Below are 15089 nucleotides of genomic sequence, written 5' to 3' on the forward strand. Positions count from 1 at the left end.
GATTGTCTTTAGCAATTCTGTTTCACTGTTCCATTCTACTTCCCTACATGTCAACATATTACTACACTGATAATACTTGCAATTCGTCTATTAAAAATTTTTTCAGATTTTTAACCTCAGTGTCTGCCTGCAGTGCAGACTTGGGTGGTTCCAGGTGGAAGGGAGATTTTCCTGGGAAACTAAGGGAAAAGAAGCAGAGGGTGAGCATGACCTAGTGGCTAGGGCATGGGCCTGGGAGTAAGAAGGACCTTACTTCTAATCCCGGCTCCATCACTTGTCTGTTGGATAATCTTGGGCAAGTCACCTTACTTCTCTGTGCCTCAATTACCTCATCTCTAAAATTGGGATTAATACTTAAAGCTTCTTGTGTGACATGGACTACGCTCAACCTGATTAGCTTGTATCTACCCCAGCACATAGTAAGCACTTAGCAAATACCATTAAAAACAATGGGGTAGGGAGAGAGTCCTTTGACTCCCAAACTTCCTTGCAGCCAATCTCGAGAGTCTGGACAGGTGGTTACACTTGAAATAATAATAATAATAATCATAGCTATGGCATTTGTTAAGCACTTACTACATGCCAAGCACTGTTGTAAGTGCTGGGTAGATACAAGGTAATCAGGTTGGACACAGTCCCTGTCCCACATGATGATAATGTTGGTATTTGTTAAGCACTTACTATGTGCAAATCAATGTTATAAGCACTGGGGAGGATACAAGGTAATCAGGTTGTCCCATGTAGGGTTCACAGTTTTAATCCCATTTTACAGATGAGGTAACTGAGGCACAGAAAAGTTAAGTGACTTTGCCCAAAGTCAGTCATACAGCTGACAAGAGGCAGAGCCAAGATTAGAACCCATGACCTCTGACTGTTAATGTTGTTCAGAGTCTTCATCCTCATTTTACAGTTGAGGTAACTGAGGCACAGAGAAGTGTCTTGTCCAAGGTTACACAGCTGACAAGCGGCAGAGCCAGAATTAGAACCCAGGTCCTTCAGACTCCCAGGACCTTGTTTTATCCATTAAGGTACACTGCTTCACTATCTTAGGCTACCCAGACACATACTGGTCTCTCTACCAATAGGAGCTGTTTCCCTGATTTGGAACTCACAGACTCTTTATAGGCTCTCTTGAGCTCTTCTATTTTCTGGCTAACATTAGGGGCCTTTGACCCCCTTTTTCCCAGGCTAACAACTCTGTTTCAACAGCCTATAAATACCCAAGATGCTCCATATTAGGCTTTCCATTTGTCTTTGAGCCTAATATTATTATTCCTGTTTTCCTCTTGTCTTTTTTTACTGGAACAAAAAAAATGGCAAAATAATCCCTCCTCTGTCCCAGAACAGCCATCTCATAGATAAAATCTGGCAGCCCACTACCATACAAACACAGAAACTCCACATAACAATGTTGTGGTGTAAAATGAAAAATAAAATAGACTCCACAGTGGAAGTAACAGGAGACTTTAGGAAGATAACGCAAGCAAAATTTCTAAATTGGAATTTGGCTGCGACACTTGGCTGCGATACACTGTTCCCTGAGCACCTGCAAGACTGCACTCTCAGAACTGTAATATACTATAGCCCCTGGTGGGCCAGGGGATAATGCCAGGGACCAGAGTGAGGCAGGAAAGGAAGGAAGGAATTAGAACTTGGATGCAAAAGTGGGAGGGATGAAAGAACAAATTCACTGAAGGAAAGAACTGAGAATGCCACTCATTTACAGGGGCGAGGGGTGATATGCAATCCTGTGAAGGTAGAATTCTGCAGAACATATTATTTATTCATATTAATGTCTGTCTCCCCCCTAGATTGGAAGCTCATTAAGGGCAGGGAATGTGTCTAATTCTGTGGCATTGTACTCTTCCACACACTTAGTACAGTATTCTGCACAGAGTAAGTGCTCAATAAATATGATTGAATGACTGATTGAGGGGCACCCTGGGAGTGAAAGCTGAAAGGAGGTTATGGGGCTTTGAGAGCCAATACTTCAGAATAAAGGCTAAAGGCTGAGTCAGAAGAGAGTACTGAAACAAAGACCAACTGTCCAAAATGCTTTGTTTTTTCTTTGAAGATCTATCCTCTAAATTCTTAGAAGGCCTAATGCCTGCCTGCTAAGGAAATCTCCCGATAGTGAAATCTCACAACCCCACGTCTAGAAAGAAAAATCAGACACCATGTAACACTTACAATAATCCTACACCTGCCAAAACTTTCAAGCCCATGCACACAAAAAAAAGACTTCTTTCTAATGGTATTTGTTAAGGGCTTACTATATGTGCCAGGTACTGTACTGAAAGCTGGGTTAGATACAAACTAATCTGATTGGACACAGTTCATGTTCCAAATGGGGCTCACAATCTTTATTCCCATTTTGCAGATGAAGTAACTGAAGCACAGAGAAGTTATGTGACTTGCCAAAAGATAATTTACTTTTGCACTAAAAACTAAATTATGTCCTTGTAAGAGGACAAAATTTCCAGTCACTTGATTTCTAGGGAAATTCAGAGTGGAGCTAAACAGGACATTAACAGATATATGTGAGGACTCTTGTGGAGGTCAAGGTCAAAAAAGACTAAAATGCTTTCACTCATTTGTTTGCCATTGCAGAGTGCACAGTTCCTGGTACATAGTAAATGCTTAACAAATATCATAAAAAAGAAAAGCTCCTTAGCAAATGCCTTTCTTGGGAGAGTAAGGTGCTGTTTCACTTAACGGACCATTCTCTGCCTCCCACTCTCTGTGGGTGTCCCTCAAAGCTCAGAGATAATAATAATAATAATAGTGATACTTCTGAAGTGCTTACTATTTGCCAAGCACTGTACTGAGTGTTGGGGTCGATACAAATACAATCAATTCTGGGTCTACTTTTATTTTTAATCTACACTCATTTCCTTGGGGAACTGATCAGCACTCATGGTTTCAACTACCACCTCTATGTAGAAGTCTCCCAAATCCTCAATCTCTGCAATCTCCTATTTCCTCTTGCCTCCAGGACATTCACAAGTGGATATCTGCCCAGAACCTCACGTTCAACATATTCAAAGTTGAACTCCTCATCTTTCCTCCTAAATCCTCTTCTTTCAACTGGTTTTTTTTTAATGATATCTTTTAAGCGCTTACTATGTGCCAGAGACTGTACTAAGTGCTGGGATAGAAACAAGTTAATCAGGTTGGACACAGTCCCTGTCCCACTTAGGGCTCTAAGAATCTCCATTTTAGAGATGAGGTAATTGATGCACAGAGAAGTTAAGTGACTTGCCTAAGGTAACACAGCAGAAGTGGCAGAGCCAGGATTAGAACCCAGGTCCTTGTGACTCCCAGGGCCTTCTGACTCACAGGGCCGAGCTTTATTCTCTACCTGCACTGCTTCACTAACTTTCCCATCACTACTGAGAATACCATCCTCCTCCTGCTTTCTTGTGCCTGTAATCTTAGCATTATCCTTTACTTTCTTTCAATGCCCACATTCAGCCAATGACCAAATCCTGTCAGTTTTTCCTTCACAGTATCTGCAGAATCCATCTCTTCCTCTCCATCCAACCTGCCCCCATGTTGATCCAAGAACTTGTCATATCCAGAATCAACTACTGCATCAGCCTCTTCATTGATCTCCATGCTTACAGTCACTTGTCTTATCCATACTCCACTCTACAGCCCAGATCATTTTTCTAAACATCATTTTGTAAACCTCTCCCCACTACTCAAAAACCTTCAAAGATTATCCCAGACTGTAAACTCGTCGTGGGTAAGGGATGTGTCTACCAACTCTGTTGTACTCTCCCAAGCTCTTAGTTCAGTTCTCTGCATGCAGTAAGGGCTCAGTAAATACAACTGATCCAATGATTACCCATTTCTCTTTGCATCAAGCAGAAACTCCTAACCACTGCCTTAAAGATGCTCAATCAATTCTTGCCCGTCTACTAATCCTGGCTCCTCTCCCACTATCCCTGGGCTCATTCACTTGACTCCTCTCAAGCTAACTTATGCACTTGTGCCTCTCTATCACACAGATAACTTCTTGCTCACACTCTTTCACCTGCCTGGAACTCCCTCTCCCTTCACAACTGATGGTCTCCCAAATCCTTAAGCCCCTTCTGAAATCATCACTCTCCCAGAATGCCTTTGATTAATCTCTCATCTTTCCATTTAACTTGTCTGACAACTGCCTTGTCAATCTTTCTTATGGCACCTAAACTCTTGAGTTCTACTCCCCACGCATCACAACAGTTGCGTACATATCTTTAAACTATGCTTCTTCTCCTTTACTATAATTTATTTTAGAGTCCATCTTCCCTCCTAGATTATGAATTTCTTAAAGGAAGACAGCAGATACACTAACTGTATCATAACATCAAACAGAAACTCCTTACCATCGGCTTTAAAGCATTCAATCACATTGCTCACTCCCACCTTACCTACATATCTCACTGATTTCTTACTCCAGCCCAGCAACTTTAGTCCTCTAGCTCCAACTTGCTTACTATGCCCCAATTCATTCAATCATATTTACTGAGCACTTACTGTGTGCAAAACACTGCACTAAGCATTTATCTCAACTATTTCACCTCCAACCCCTTTCCAACGACCTTCCCCTGGCCTGGGACACTCTCCCCCTCCAAATAAACCAGACCCTTACTCTACCCACCTTCAAAGCTTTATCAAGGTCATATCTTCTCCAATAGGCCTTCACCAATTAAATTCTCTTTTCCTGAGTCTCTCTCCCTTCTGCATCATCTACACATTTGGATCAGTACCCTTTGGGTATTTGGTATTCACCCTAGCCTCAGCCCCACAGCACTTATATATATAAATGTAAATTATTTATTTACATTAATGCCTATCTCCCCCTCTATACTGTTAGCTCATTGTGGGCAAGGAACACATATACCAACTCTGTTGTACTTTATTCTCCAAGTGCTTAGTATGATGCTCGACATACAATAAGCGCTCAATAAATATAATTGATTGATGGATACTGGGGCAGTGCAGCATGATGAGGATGCAGTGTCCAGGAAGTACGGTGCCACTCGTAACAAATGGACTCGCTGGGGGTGGATTCTACATCACATCATTCTCCTTGATGGCTTACACAGTGGGGGAGAACACAGGGATGGTCTCAGATGGAGCCAAAGGCTGCACCCATTTTCCCTATCAACCAGCATGAAAATGTGCAGCTGGAAACAGGGCTCCCCGATGAGATAATATTTATGCCTCAGTCCCTGCTGAGGTAATACTTATGATAGTGCAAAACATCATTACTGCTGCAAATCTAATCCCTGCTCCACCACTTGTCTGTTGGGTGACCTTGACCAAGTCACTTAACTTCTCTGTGCGTCAGTTACCTACTCAGTAAAATGGGGATTAAGACTGTGAACCCTATGTGGGACAGGGACTGTGTCTAATCAGATTGACTTGTATCTACCCCACTTACTAAACAGTGTCTGGCACACAGTAAGCACTTAACAAATACCATTTGCAAAAAACCCCCAAAAACAAAGTAAATATTCAATTTAAGCCTGTCTTGTTGGCAGTAGGACACCTTTTCTTTCCTAACCACTGACCAATGCTCCCCTACTTGTCAAGGGATCTGGCAATTTTCATGGCTAAAGTGTAAAAAGGAGTCACAAAGACATACTCACAGATGCAGTCTCAGCATTAACAGCAATATCTGTAAAACAAATTGGAATAAAACTTCTGTTCTCCCTCCCTCCAAGGCTGAGAACACCAAATTTATCCGATTTGATGACTACTATGTATCTCAGTGCTTACCACAGGAAAAGAACTTAATACCATCATTGTCATCTTTGAACTGAAGGACAACTCTACTAAAGTAGTAAAGAATTCCTATGATCTAATTCCCTAATACAATCTCTCTGTAGCCTTAGGCAAACTACTTAAATTTCTTGCCTCTGTAGGTTCTGTTATCTAGATTTTCTAAATTTTCCAGTCCCTGGGGGAGAGGGTGATAATTGGTTAGTGATTTTGTAGTTTGTTTACTCTAGCAATTTTAATGAAGAGTGGTGTGAGGATTAGGTAACATCTTTGAAACTGAAGTTGTCCAATCTGAAAACCACTTCAGGGGATGCAAATCTTGGCATTAAAGTACTTTGATTTTATAAACAGATAACAGAATAGAAGCAAATCGGGTTCTAGCCACCTTCACATCTGTGAACAAGTGGGACCCAGGTTGCTGATTTAGCAGTTACTCTTCTCAGTCAGGACTCTATACTCACTTCTGGTGCATGGGCAGCACTTCAAATCAGAATTCCCAGGGACACCTACTCCAAATTCACTGTAGATTCTGTTTTTAGTGGAAATGGTAAGAAGTGACCTTTGAATGGGTAGAGAAGTTCCTGACTGGACATTTCACTACAAGAGATGCTTTCGGACGTCCGTGGTTTTGTGAAATTCTCTCAGTCTTGTAGTTTTGGGTGCTCGTAGCAGGCAGGGAACATGTCTGCTAACTCTGTTGTACTGTACTCTCCCAAGCACTTAGTACTGTTTCTGTACATAGTAAATGATCAGTAAATACCAATGATTCATTCATTCTGTGCCAAACACTTATTTTTAGGCTCCTCTCTTCTTACTTGTCCTCTTTGTATAGGTACCAAGCGGCTATTCACATAGGTGTGAATCTCCTCCTCATGCTTATGTTCTAAACCCACTTAAGACCTGAAGAAGGAGGCCTGGAAGCCATCGTAGGGAACAAACAGCTGAGCTATCCAGTGGTAGGTGCGGCCCCTATTTACAAAATATAGGGGTGTAGATCTCAGGGATTGCTCACATTTCTCTCCTTTGGCTCAGACTTGTATAGTAGATGAAGTTTTCGTTCATCTCTTTTTTTCTTGGACCAAAAAGGAGGAATTGACCCACAGTCAACCTATTCCTAATCTTGGCATCAAGTCAGCTCATTTTATTTCCACTCAGAGCTATTCCAACTCACTTCCCAGCCTATGGACACAAACTGCCGAGGCATTTCCTGTTCCAGGTGGTTTGGAGCAGTAAAGCCAGCTAGTCAGTCAGCCAGCCAGCGTGGGCTGACTGTAGGCGGAGTGAAATTCTTCAGGAACTGGTCCCAGTGAATGCAAAAAGGATTCAAAGTTATTCTGTGTTGCCTTGCAATGGCACCTAACCCTTAGTGGATACAAGGCCTTGAAGCAGCATGGCCTAGAGGAAAAAGCACTGGCCCAGGAGTCAAAAGGACCTAGGTTCTAATCCGGGCTCCATTACTTGTCTACCGTGTGACCTTGAGTAAGTCACTGAACTTCTCTGTCCCTCAGTTCCCTCATCTGTAGAATAGGGATTAAGATTGTGTCCAATCTATCTTTTATCTACCCCAGTACTTCGTTCAGTGCCTGATGCAAGATAAGTGCTTGTTTACTAAATACCATTAAAAAGGCCAGTTTGATTTACTTTTAGTAGCATAGTTGCCTAGTCTGTGTGCACAGTACTTTTTGAAAAGGCTTTTGATATAAAAATATGTATAAAAATAACAGTATACATAATTATCTTTGTCCTGAATCAGCATAGGGCAAATCTAACCTGAAGAATTCACTTAATGTTATTGGGAATTATGCAGTAGTCAAGCCCTTGGAGGTATATACTGCTTCTTCACCTTCAACCCTGTCTCTGGGGCCTTTGTGCCTGCCTGACTGACAGAATACATTTAGGACTTTTCTACAACCATTCCAGGCAGGCTGACAGCAGAAGCCAAAAGAGAACCGCAGTTATCAGCACCCTTGGGTAGCAACTATCAATTAAGTCAACTAAGTACCAACCATGAGGCATAATTTCCGCTTTCAGGAGGTCAATGTCACATTTTTCTGCCATACCAAATTGAACTGTGACAAAAAAGAAGTGGTAGTTGAAGCCATGGAAGTGGATGAGCTCCCCAAGAGTTTTAATGTAAAGGGAAAAGAGAAGGAGACTCAGAACAGAGCCCTGAGGAATACCCACAGCTAGGGAATGAAAGTCAGGGAAGAGGCAGTGAAGGAGGTTGAGAAGCACCAGCTAAAGAGATTAGAGGAGAACCATAAAGACTTCGGTAAGACCAAGGTTAGACAGTGTTTCCAAGAGAAATAAGTGATCCACCATATCAAAAGTAACCAAGAGGTTGAAGGTTGGGATAGAATTGAGTCCATTAGATTTGGCACAAAGGAGGTCTTGGGTGACCCTGGCGAGGGAGCTCTCAGTGGAGGGAATAAGGATGGAAACCAGATGGTAAGGGGTCAAGAACGGAGTTGGAGGTGAGGTTTGGAGGCAGGGAATGTATACATCCTGTTTGAGAAATTTAGTTAAAAATGAAAGGAGGGAGATGGCCAATAAGCTGGAGGAGACTGTGGGATCCAGAGAAAATTATTCTAGGATAGAAGAGATATATGGGCATGTTTGAAGGCAGAGAGGGCTTCTAAATGGAGCTGGTAGCTTTTTCTGCTCCATCACTACAGCTCTATATAGTGGAGTCCAGGTTCAATTTGACAACTGAATCTTTGAAGGCTACTGGATCTACCTGTGATTTTTGATCATAAAATAAGAAAGACAGTATTGAAACCCACTTCTTTACTGTAACCCCAAAATGGCTTCAATTGCCCCAAAATTCATCTCTGAAAAATGTTAATTTTTCTAAGTGCAGGAATGAAAAACTGAACCATACATAATAGCTGATCTCCTTTCCTTTCTGAATTCACCCCATGAAAAGTAAGAGGAATGTCCCTGCTTTATCATAAACATTTTCCATTTTCTAGAAACACTGAGACTCAAAATCATTACTGAAAACTTCAGTTTTATTCACACATGACAAAATCTCTCTGGTTATTGGGGAGGACAAGCAGAAAAGGCTAGAAGAAGACTATTTGCTAAACCGAGGAAATTAGTAGTTTTCATTATTCCCCTGGTGCACTGCTATGTTAAAATAACGTGCATGTGGGTGTAATTATTTTTCTCAGGACTGGCAAAAACAGAAGCAGAAAGTTATAGTAACAAGGAATTTCAGGCACAGTCTACTCCTTGCCCACATCTGCCTTCCCTTTCTCCTAACTGGCTTTATAATGCAGAAATTATCCTCTGGTTCCATTTTTGACTTTATGTTCACAGATTACCTTAAGAACATTATTGCACCTTTTCAGCATAACACATTTTCCTGGGTAGTGAATCAGGATGTGTTCCCGGAGAGTGGGTGATGTAATTTCTAGCTTTATACATGGCTCAGAGAATATCCGTCCCCTTTGTGGACTGTGCTAGACTTATCTTCAGGGTCTGTTAATTTAAGAAAAGAGAGGCAAGCGGGAGGTTAAGGAGTAGAGGACAGCCAATCTCGCCCATCTATTTCTGTTGAAGATAGGGATGGGTGAATCACTGCAGGTGCTGCTGGCTAAGTACAGCTGTGCTCTGCTTGAAGTTGCATTTGGATGGAAAATATAGAAACTGCCCAGAGGGACTGTCCTGCTTGCAGTAGCTCTGGAGAGCCCACTATGGAGTTTTAAGAGGAGAATTCAAATTAATGGAGAGTATGCCTCCTACTTGGATTGAGACCCCCATGGGGGACAAGGACTGTGTCCAACCTGATTAACTTGTATCCACCCTAGTGTTTAGAACAGTGCTTGGCACAGAGTAAACACTTAACAAATGCCAATATTATTACCATTATTGTTATAACTATTTAGACTTAGGGGTTTTGACCAGTCTGATGTCATCTTAATTCTTACCACAGGGCCCAATCCTCCTCATTACTAATGAGAACTGGCTAAGATCTTAAAGTGGATGTTTCCAGAAACCAGCCAGAATCAAATGCGGTAGACTCCACAACCTTAAGTTTACTTCTGATTTAAAACACCACGTGGATGTATCAGAGAAGGGCAATTATTCAGTCAGTCATTCATATTTATTGAGGTCTTACTGCCTGTAGACCACTGTACCAAGCACCTGGGAAAGTATGATATAACAATACAACAGACTCATTCACTGCCCACAAAGAATTTACAGTCTGGAGGGTGACAAACATTAATGTAAGTGAATTACAGATATGTATATAAGTTCTGTGAGGATAGGAGGGGGTAATGAATAAAGGGAGCAAGTCAGGGCAATGCAGAAGGGAGCAGAAGAAAAGGAAAAGGGCGCTTAGTCAGGAAAAGCCTCTTGGTGGAGATGTGCCTTCAATAAGGTTTTGAAGGTGGGGTGAGTAATCATTTTCCAGAAATGAAGATGGAAGGCATTCCAGGCCAGAGGCAAGAGGTGGGCAAGAGGTCAGTGGTGAGATAGAGGAGATTGGGGTACAAGTGAGAAGGTTGGCATTAGAAGGGCAAAGTGTGCAGGCTGAGTTGTGGAAGGAGAGTAGAAACATGATGTAGGAGGAAGCCGTTCTTGAGGAGTGGGGAGACATGGCCTGAATGTTTATGTAGAAAAATAATCTGGGCAGCAGAATGAAGTATGGACTGGAATGGGGAGAGACAGAAAGCAGGGAGGTCAGCAGGTGGCTGATACAGAAATTAATGGAGGACAGGATAAGTGCTTGGATTAATATGGTAGCCGTTTGGATGGAGAGGAAAGGGTAGATTTTAGTGATAATGTGAGGGTTGAAACAACAGGAAGAGACTTAGTCCTTTTTCTAGCAAGGAGTAAGGGAAAGGGTCAAAGGAGAACATTCTACCTTTGGCACTCCAAAGAGTGTAATGTAGCACCTACAGGGGATTTAATAGGCGTCTTCCTATTAGCAATTTTTTTCTTTTACTACCTTAACAGAGCCAGACTAGATATTTTTGCACCTGGGACAAATTTCACCAATTTATCCCTCAGGCACTTGGTTTTGTAAACTGTGAATGTATCCTTAATGGGAGATGAAGTAAGACTGATGAATTCAAATTCTTATTAGGCACTCTTCTGGAGTAAGAGAAGCAGGATGACTTAGTGGAAAGAGCACAGGCTTAGGAGTTAGAAGGACCTGGGTTCTAATATTGGATCTGTCATGTGCCTGCTGTGTGACCTTGGACAAGTCACTTAACTTCTCTGTGCCTCAGGTATCTCATATGTAAAATGGGAATTAAAACTGTGAGCCCTACGTGAGACATAGACTGTGTCCCAATTGATTAGCTTGTATCTACCCTAGCATTCAGAACAGTGCCTGGCAAATAATTAGCACTTAAAAATACCATTAAAAGAAAAAAAAGGAACCAAGCTTCTGAAGTTCATACTTCAGCCACCTGGATAAAATAAAAGAGAGAGCCTCAAATGCTCCCCTTCCATGACCCCTAGAGATGACCAGAATGTAGGCACCGAATGACAGTGTAGTCTAGTGGAAAGAGCACAGGCCTGGGAGTCAGAGGCCCTGAATTCCAACCCCAGCTCTATTTACTAGCTGTGTGAACTTGGGCGAGTCACAACTTCTCTGTGACTCAGTTCCTTCATCTGCAAAATGGCGATTCAATACCTGTTCTCCCTCGTACTTACTCTGTGAACCTCAGGTGGGACTTGGTTATCCTTTTTTCACCTCAGCGCTTAGTACAGTGCTTGGTATACAGTAAGAGCTTAACAAATGCCACTATTATTATCCATCAGTTGTATTTATTGGACACCTTCTATATGCAGAGTACTATATTACATTCTTAGGAAAATACCGCAGAGGTAAGAAATACAGATGCTTTCTGTCTATTCTCCCCTTGGCTGTGCCCAGAGTATCTGCACCACTCACCCCACACTAATTCACCACTACTGATTTGCCAGACCATTTTCCGTACCTTGGGAACTCAATTCTGTTTGTCCTAGTTTTATCTGCAGGTTACCACAATAAGTTAAATGCCATGTGATGAGTGGTTTGAAAAAATTTGTCTTTCTCCTCAATTCCACAGGCTTGATAAGTCAAACCTGATTTATATACCACTCCTTTTATGCTTGTCATCATCCTCTAGTTCAGGCTCAGGGACAAAGATGTGACTTGGTTGGCTGACTTCTGGCCATTCCCGTTCTAAAGAGCAGGGATTGTGAATACCAACTCTATCATATTCTCTCAAATGCTTAGTACAGTGCTCTGCATACAGTAAGTGTTCAATAAATACCACTGATTGATTTGAGACTCTCAAAAAAACTCTATTGATATGCAGCTCCAGGTCTCCCTGGGACTCCAGTTTTTGCTAGCAATAACAGGGTGGAACCAAAATCCTGGCTAGGCTCTAACTCCTCCCAGGCCCCCAGAGTTCTCTGTAATTGGGATGATGCCAAGAGACTCTTCAGTTTCTGGCTCAAAAGCAGACTTCTTTCTGGAGCCAGATGTAGCAGCGTGGCCTAGTGGATAGAGCATGGGTCTGAGAGTCAGAAGGAGCTGGGTTCTAATCCTGGCTCTGCCTCTTGTCTGCTTTGTGACTTTGGACAAGGCACTTCTCTGTGCCTCAGTTAACTCATCTGTACAACTGGGATTAAGACTGTAAACCCCATGTGGGACACAGGCTGTGTCCAACTTGATTAGCTGTATCTACCTCAGCACTTAGAACTGTCCCTGGCACGTAACAAGTGCTTAACAAATACCATAAAAAAGGGTGATAGAGCACTGCATATAAGGGCCTTCCATCATTAGTTTTCTACAGATTTCAACTAGATTTAGGGCAACCAAGTTGCCTCAGGGAGCAGCAAAGAAGTGAGATCAAAGCTTGTAAGAGCTATTACAATGGCTTCCAAAGAACTGCAATACATTTCAGATAAAACTACATTCTGAGGAAAATAATTTCTTAGTGTTATAATTTTCTGCTCCACAATAGAGCAAAACCAGCTGGAGACAACTCAAACGGACTTATCTTTGCTCCTTTAACTCTTATCCCCCTGCTTCAAAACTCCTGCTTTTCTACCTGTGAAAGTGGTATATAAACTTTTCATAAAATATGTAATACCATACGATACATATAATGTGGCCCTAAACAAGTTGGATTTATCATCAAGGTCTTTTAAGATGACACTTCTAGAATCAAACCATCTTTTACCCAAAAAACTGTGAGCAGGTTTATCTTCGACCACTCGTATCCGACGGGCACCTGCAGGGATCACAGCAGCTTCGATATAACCTGCAGCAACAGAAAGGCACATGAGTGAAAAGCATCCCAGCAAAGTGAAAGCTTCTAGTAGCTCAGAATCCTCTGTGCCAAACCAACTCTGTTGCAAGTTTGCTTAGTGTCAGGAAGTACCTTGAAATTCAAAGTCAGTAGCTGTTTTAATAGTCAGAAGTCAGCTACTTCAGGCCATGTTTCCCCACTCAAAAACCTCTAGTGGTCGCCCATCCACCTCTGCAAACAGAAACTTCTTACCATCGACTTTAAAGCACTCAATCACCTTAGCCCTTCCTACCTCACCTTGCTACTCTCCTACTACAACCTAGCCCCCACACTTCACTCCTCTATTGCCAACCTACTCACTGTACTTCTGTTGTGACTATCTCACCTCCAACCTGGCCTGGAACGCCCTTCCTCTTCATACCAGATAGCTTAATTGTCAGGTGGGAAGGTGTCACCCCGCCTTCAAAGCCTTATGGAAGGCACATCTCATCCAAAAGGCCTTCCCTGACTAAGTCCTCCTTTCCTCTTCTCCCACTCCCTTCTGCATCACTTCAACTTGCTCCCTTTATTCATCCCCTCTCCAAACATCACAGCATTTATGGATATATCTATAATTTTGATTATTTATTTATAATAATGCTTGTCTCCCTTTTAGATTGTAAACTCACTGTGGGCAGGGAACTGTTCTGTTATACTGTTGTATTGTACTCTCCCAAGCTCTTAGTACAGTACTTTTTACACAGTAAGTGCTCAATAAATACAATTGACTGATATTACTTGAAGGCAGGGATCATGTCTACTTACTCCAGTTCACTCTCTCAAGCATATAGTACAGTGCTCTGCAGTCAGTTAGCACCTAATAAGTACCACTGATGATGATAATGACATCAGAACCTAATCCTGCAACTTCTATGGTGCCTGTAACTACTTCATTAATTCAAGCTTTCATGTTAATGCTAACTGCTAATTAAAGGTTCCCCAAGGGTGTTTCAGTTCACTCTCCTGCCTTTAGAATGTTTCTAAATTGATTGCAATCACAATGGACACTATAGTATTATGATAGAATGCTGTCCAACTGCCTTATCACATGACTGAGAGACCAGAATGCATTATAGGGTAGTTGGCTAGGATGTATCAGTTAAAAAGTGCTTTTTAGATTAGGCACCGAGAAAATACCCAACTATCATTTGTCACTGAGATGAATCATGGGTAAGAGCTTGAACTAAGTCCAGGTAATCATTTTGTTTTCACGTCATTCAATCACTTGATGGGAAATTTTACAGTAACTGAGAATAGCCAACAATTCCAAATCAGATTTGGTGTACTTTTCAAAATACGCTCAGTGAAGTCAGTTACAGAACTAGTGGGTTTATAAGTGAAGATAGAAAGCTCTCTTCATGACTAGTTTGAAGATACTTGTAAGTCAGTTTCTCTTGGCAAACTCTCAAATACAACTTTGTAGTCAATTACTCAGGTAAAAAACGTTGTGCTTTTTTTCCCCCTAGAGAGTGACAACCCAGTTAAAAGAAGTGCCAATTCTACACACACTAGAGAATAGTTACAGCACACTGAAAACCATTCATACATTTTCTGAGGACATTGGATTATCGTTCCTCTATTTATAGATTTTCACATATTGGTTCCTTGCTCTGGAACAGTGACTGCCAAATGAACAAATGCTTATTTAGGGATTTTTTTTTTTCTTTGAAAAGTATTTCCCCAAACTGTCAACATCCAAGTTGGAATCTGGCTATGAGGCAGGAGGGTGAACGAAGGAAGATTTATTAATAATACAACTCCCAAGAGAAACACATAAGAGAGTGGAGGAGGGAGAAGGGCATGACTGAACCACTTGTTCAGTAGTAACAGGGTAGGACAGCCTGCCCCATAACTTTTTCTTACCTGTATATTTGCTTTCCTCCTGATAACTGGTGACAATCACTGAATATCTGGGTGTTTTTCATTTCCCTTATTAAAGTCCAGAACTCTGTTCCAAAATTTCCCACAAAATAAATGCCTTATCAAGCAATCAATCAATTTTTATTGAGTGTATTG

General features: G+C 41.7%; 1 protein-coding gene across 1 annotated transcript in view; it reads right to left on the bottom strand.

Annotated features, from left to right (window-relative positions):
* ADAMTS17 (ADAM metallopeptidase with thrombospondin type 1 motif 17) overlaps positions 1-15089 on the bottom strand; it is a 368163-nt gene that overhangs the window by 101110 nt on the left and 251964 nt on the right. The window contains exon 16 of the mRNA XM_029066734.2: positions 12966-13046. Within this exon, the coding sequence (XP_028922567.1) occupies positions 12966-13046 (81 nt within the window). The remainder of the gene's footprint in view (positions 1-12965; positions 13047-15089) is intronic.

This window comes from Ornithorhynchus anatinus, chromosome 5, assembly GCF_004115215.2.
Source record: "Ornithorhynchus anatinus isolate Pmale09 chromosome 5, mOrnAna1.pri.v4, whole genome shotgun sequence".
Lineage (NCBI taxonomy): Eukaryota > Metazoa > Chordata > Mammalia > Monotremata > Ornithorhynchidae > Ornithorhynchus > Ornithorhynchus anatinus.